At 43.8% G+C, this 6,228-nt stretch overlaps 1 protein-coding gene across 1 annotated transcript in view; it reads right to left on the minus strand.

Moving 5' to 3' along the window:
• Positions 1-2,930, minus strand: part of ST6GALNAC3 (ST6 N-acetylgalactosaminide alpha-2,6-sialyltransferase 3) — a 535,005-nt gene extending 532,075 nt beyond the window's left edge. Inside the window, exon 1 of the mRNA XM_053893750.1 lies at positions 2,773-2,930. Coding sequence (XP_053749725.1) covers positions 2,773-2,790 — 18 coding nt within the window. The 5' untranslated portion in view covers positions 2,791-2,930. The remainder of the gene's footprint in view (positions 1-2,772) is intronic.
• Between the last annotated feature and the right edge of the window lie 3,298 nt (positions 2,931-6,228).

Raw genomic sequence — 6,228 nt, forward strand, 5'->3', positions numbered from 1 at the left:
GAAAGAGAGAGAGCATGAGTGTGAAAGGGGCAGAGAGAGAGGGAGAGGACCTGAAGCACGCTCCAGGCTCCAAGCTGTCAGCACAGAGCCCGACGCGGGGCTCAAATCCACATACTGTGAGATCATGACCAGAGCCAAAGTCAGACCCTTATCAGGATGAGCCACCCAGGTGCCCCGGAAAGCCTGTCTTGACTAGCCAATAGGAGGGTTCACTGGTCTCTACTTCTGTGCCCTATTATGCCTTCCACAGATCTATGTTACTCTTCACACTGTAGCATAAATGTGCATTTTCTTTTCTATCCCCTTTACTATATACTGTAAGCCACTTAGGAACCAAGTCAATGGTTCATACATCTTGTGATGTCAACACCAAGTCCAAGGCTGGCACGTGGCAGAAAATGTTTTGTTTAAAAAGAAGAAGAAAAAGTCCATCATTTTACCTTCATAAAACCCAGCCAGATAATCACAATTATTTACATTCTAAAATGAGCAAGTTGCAGAGACTACCTAAAATCACGTACAGAAGGCCAAGTTTGCACTGAATTCAGGTCTCCAGACTCCACTCCACCATGTATGGCCTTTCAAAGACAACAAGGGGAAAAGGCCTACCATAGGCCATGGAGACCATGACTGCACACAGGTACTTTGTCTAATACGGTAAGGGCTCTGAATGGTATTAGGGCATCTTAGAAAGTGGTCACCTGGGAAAGTACAGAGAACAGCATTAAAGTATAAAAAATGTTGGCAGATTTGGGTCTAACTCCATGCTTACTTTGTCCTTAACCCTGTTGCCTCGGGAAAATCTCTTAAACTGAGGACTCAGCTTCCTCATCTGTAAGATGGGGTTTTAAACAATGTTACTCACCTTGCAGGGTCTGATGTAAGAATGAGTGTTATATTATATGAAGTAGGCAGAGAATATAGTAAGCATTCTTTACACACTCATTACATGTCAGAAAAAAAGTGGCACGTATTAATGCCTATGCCACAAAGTAGTTTTCATACCATATCTTACTTTATCCCCATAGCAACTCTGTGGAGTAGCTGCTATAATTTTGATCTTACATTGAGGAAACTGACACAAAGACATTTAAGTAAGTTGTCCAAGGTCACACCAGTGGCAACTGGCCGAACTTGCGTTCCGACCAAGGCTTTTCTGAGTCCAAACCTCTTTGTAGTTTACCTGTCTACATCTCAGATGAATTTCGGTGGAGGAAAGATAAGGAGGACTCAGATATGCCCCAAATGTCTGAGGTTAATGTGAGGTGCTTGAAAAGAAAGTTTGGATCAGATTCATGTGTAGCTTGGGATATGCATTAAAAATGTTTGGAACATGTGTGACATGAGGTGGGGAGAAACCAAAAGAAGATGGCCAACGATAAATGTCATGCTCCTCAATTGCCCTTTCAGCTAATAATATAATACATAGTAAAAACAACTCATATTCTTATTTCAGTACTTGTGCTCCAAGTTAAAAATACCATATTGTAATAGGGATGTATTTATTACGTATTTCCTCTTGATCTTGCTACCGTTTGTTATGTCCCAGAAAATGTTCCAAAACCAAACAGAGGAAGTTCAGAAAAGTCACAGGAAATATCCAACCTCTTTTACGCTAAGGAAAAAAAAAAAAAAAAACCCTCTACTAGGTTAATCTCTTATTTGTGTCATTACCACACATGTTTTAAGATGACTCAGGTAACTAGCTTAATGGTAGATGGCTTCAAATCATCCTGAAGAGAAACAAAAGCTATTTCACAATAAACAACAACAAAAATCTTTTTCTGGTGTTTTCCTCTATCACATACAGCTCCCCCAACCTTGTAACAAACAGGCCTTTGCTTTCTCCAGTCAAGGCCCAGGAAACCATGCTGTGAATGTTTTTGATTCAGGCAGTCAGGAGTCAGGTTAGGCAGGAGGAGAAACAGTTGTGAGAAAACGAAAACAGAAAACAAACAAAACACCTCTCTCCATGGAATGGAAAGTTCTCAAGTCAGTGACTGACACCAAGTCCTCCCACCTGACACCACAAAGCAGTAAACCCAGAAAGATGCTTGGTCCAGGCTAAGAACCCAGACTTGGAGAAAGAAAACTCAACAAAGAAGAGGTGGCTCGGCCAGCTCTGATATGAAGTGAAATCATTGGGTCTGTTCAAATTTATGAGCTGAAGGAGGGTCAGAGATTCTCTACTAATAAAAACATCTTTCTATGAACTTTTCCAAAGTAGAGTTAATGGCACCACAGAACTAGCAGGTCTCCTGGAAAACTCATTCCTAAGGGACTACCTGTAAACTCATAAGTTTTTGTCTTCACAAGATCAAATGCTCAATAGAACCCCCCCTCTGCTCACTCTCGCCCCCATTCAAAGTGCTATATAACCTTTAGCACCAGTAACCCAAGTCCAGACTCTTCTCCATTCTCCTAGGCTCCTGAAAGGCCTCAAGCAACAGAACCGCGGGACCCCGCGGGAGCACCCCTCCCCTCCCTGCCATCCCCATTATTCGGCACACAGCCCTGCTTTCCCCTGGAGCCAACAGTCTGCAGCTCCTTCAATGCAGGCGCGAGCAGGCAGGAATGGTGGGAAGAGAAGCTGTGCCAGCTGCATGTTTCAGAATCTCCCTCCATATGCATTTGCCAAAGGAACAAAAAGAAAATCAATGCCAGGAAAAGACAACTGAGATGAGGATGCGGTGGGACCGCGGCTGACTCCTTGCCTCTTAGCAGCAAGGGTCTGGCCAACCACGCGTCCGAGCCACAGATCCGAGTCGTTACCTTCAGGATGCAGGCCATGGCGCTCCGCCGGCCCTTCTACCACCGAGCAGCAGGCGCGCCTGGGTCAGGGGCAGTCCCGGCGACAGGCTGGAGGCTGGTACCACGGCAGGACCGCTCCAGCCCACATTCCCGCAGATCCAAATAAGGGGACCGCGGTGCGAGCTGCGCGGGCACAGGCCCCGCCCCCCGCGCCGGGGCCCCGCCCCCGGCCTCGTCCACTGGCTGGCGGCCCTCGAGGCTCCGCCCCCGGATTACGTGCCGTCCCGGTCTCCCGCGGCTGCTCCTGGATGCTTGCTACTTTTTCTTTTCTCTCTCTTCCTCTCTCTCACTCTCTGTCCCTCTTTTTTTTTTTTTTTCCAGTAAATGTTCAGTGGTTCAACGTATACAAAATCTGCTCAGCAGCAGGCAGGGATCTGGGTCCGGCTGGGGAGAGAAAGCGGCCTTTTCTTCCCCATTCGGTCTCCTCCAACAGATCAGAGAACTCCTTGCAGACATTTCACACTTTTTAAAAAGTTAAGTGGGTTTGGAATCACCCTTCTACAGGTATTGGGCATATCAAAGGATTCTTCAAAAGTAGCAAATGAAATTCTCCCTGGGCTGTTTAAGGGTAGAGCCTTTACTCTGCTTAAAAATGCTGTGATAGGCTCATCCAGAATTAATAATTTGCCACTAACAGGGGAGCACAAATACCTATCAACAAAAGATGCCAGAAAACGTACACTGTGTATGTTTTGTGTGTATGTACACGTACACACAGGTATGAATTGCTTTCTTTAAGTTTGTGTGTTCATGAAAAATGTGTATATAAATACATAGTAAGTAGAATATATGCATATATATGAAAATTTAATATTTTCTCATATATATACATTGATTGTATATGTATATAAATTGTGTTTGTGGGGCGCCTGGGTGGCTCAGTCAATTAAGCTTTGGACTTCCGCTCAGGTCATGATCTCAGAGTTCATGAGTTCAAGCCTGCCTCGGGCTCTGTGCTGATAGTTCAGAGCCTGGAGCCTGCTTCAGATTATGTGTCTCCCTCTCTCTGCTGCTCCCCTGTTCATGCTCTGTCTCTCTCAAAAATAAATAAACATTTTAAAAAGTTTTTTAAATTGTGTTTGTGCCCACAAGCATAGGACTTTGCTCTTCCCTGCTACCAGCTTAGAATTTGAATGAACTTTGTTGTAACTTCAGTAACCAAGTTAAATCTAAACTTTCCTGTTAGGCTTAGAAATCCAGAAAGGTCATTCTTCATTTAACCTTAAGACCCTGATGACAAAAACAAAAGGTGCAGCTTTAAGAAGCAGGCAGCCTGGTAGAAGATATGTTTTGAATCCTTTCCACCCCTCCTTAGCAGCCCCCTTCAAATGAAAATCAACAAGAAAAGCCCAATCCCCAAGTAAGGAACTGGCTAAGAGAAACAGTTATTTCTATGAGGAAAGTGGCAACACACACTTAGAAGAAGGGAGAGAGAGAGAGCATTCTGTATATATACACAGATTTCCACCACTTGGTCTGTCAGAGAAATCTTAAAACCAGGCCCAAAATATTTACTCAAAAGAAGTTTCACTTGCTAGAAGCCCTGTCTGGTTTGCCTACATGGTACATGGAGTCAGGAAAAGCACTGTGGGCTGCTGGTGGCTGTGACGTCATGAGACTGGCTCACAAACCACAAGGAAGAAACCAGGCTTTCAAAGGATTTGGTGTTTTCTTGGTGTGAACATTCAGAATCCTGAGAGAGCAGGAGGCACCACAAGAAAAGCGTTGCAAAAACTGAAACTGGACAGACTACCTGCTCCCAGGGAAAGTTCCTTTTTTCAGTCTCCCTAAGGGACCACATCCTGTTCTCCCACTCCTTCCTCAAGCCCGTCCATGTGCTTCAGAGATCTGCTGTGTTTTCAGTAAGAACTTCTCGATCAGGCATATATATATATATATATATATATATATATATATTTTTTTTTGGCACTATATATTTCAAACCACTGCTTTAGCTCATGGTCTTTAGTAGGCCAAGAAAACTCCATATCTTATTCATTTATGAATTCAACAATAATTTACTGGGCTGCTACTAGAAGATAAGTCTTTTTTGAGCTACCACTAACTGGAGGAGGGGGAAAAATTGTATTGGGGTACTAAAAGACCTGTCAGGGATGAGAGAATGATTTTCACGGTCTCTAACATCATCCCGAGGTTCAGTCACGTGGGAAACACAAGAGATACGTGATAATATAACATGGTAAGGTCCGTAACCAAAGTGGAAGCAAGGCTCTAAGGAAAGAGAGACTGAGCCTGGCAGGGTGGCAGGTGAGAGGGGCAGGGTTAGGCAGATCATATCATTCTCTCTCCAGAAAGTCTGCTGGTCTGGGCAACAACACAGCTGACTAGTGAGCAACCTTGCTGAGCACTTCCTTATTGGGTGACTTTGATCAAGTCTTGTACCTCTCTTTAAACTTCAGCTTTTATAGTAGTATATATCCTTGTGACAATTAAATGATATGATGCTTATAAATCCACTCTCCCCAATTCCTGGCACTATGGACACTCTCAAAATGGTAGCTCTTTATCTGGAGGAGGAAAAAAAAAACATTTGACAAAGATAGCTCATGTAGGGGTGCCTGGGTGGCTCAGTTGGTTGAGCGTCCAATTCTTGATTTCAGCTCAGGTCATGATCTCAGAGTCCAGAGTCGTGGGATTGATCCCTGCATGGGGCTCCATTCTGAACATGGAGCCTGCTTAAGATTCTCTCTCTCCCTCTCTCTCTCTGTCTCTCTCCCTCTCTCTCCCTCCCTCCCTCCCTCTTCGCTCTCCCTCTGCCTTTCTTCCCTACTTGCTCGCTCTCTCAAAAAAAAAAAAAAAAAAAAAACAAGATAGCTCATAGGAAAGGATGAATAGGATGATTGTCATTCACCATGAATGTGTCAGAAAGATAAACAATGATGAGACAAACACTTAGCATATTGTGACTTGAGTATACCCACGTGAGGGTCTGGTGAGGGCTTTACCAGCTCCATCAGTCTGGGTATCCCTCTCCCAATTCAACTACCACTCACCCATGCCCACACTTCCCAAAATGTTATTTTTTTAATTAACATCCACAGTTAGGCCTAAATAAAGGCACATTTATAACAACCTAAAAACAAACTCAACAGATTCTGCAATAAATATGAACTGAAGTTTTACAAATCTGGGCAGTTTTACGAAATAATAACAATCACTGTCTTAGATGGATAGCAGTTGGATGGAAAAAGCTGTTGGATGGGACTAAAAACAGGTTCTGAACCTATTAGATAATGACGGTGCAGGCCAGATTTGTGAGAGGATGGGGATGGGTGGATGGTATGCCCAGGATCTTTTTTTGTTTTATGAGTTGCCAAACTATAGTCTAGTCTGTAGATGTAACACAATTTTCCAAGTCTCAAGTTATGTGACTTAGAGCCAAAAACCTATTTCCAA

Source organism: Panthera pardus, unplaced genomic scaffold (genome assembly GCF_024362965.1).
Source record: "Panthera pardus isolate Hobbes unplaced genomic scaffold, ASM2436296v1 HiC_scaffold_11, whole genome shotgun sequence".
In the NCBI taxonomy this organism is placed as follows: Eukaryota; Metazoa; Chordata; class Mammalia; order Carnivora; family Felidae; genus Panthera; species Panthera pardus.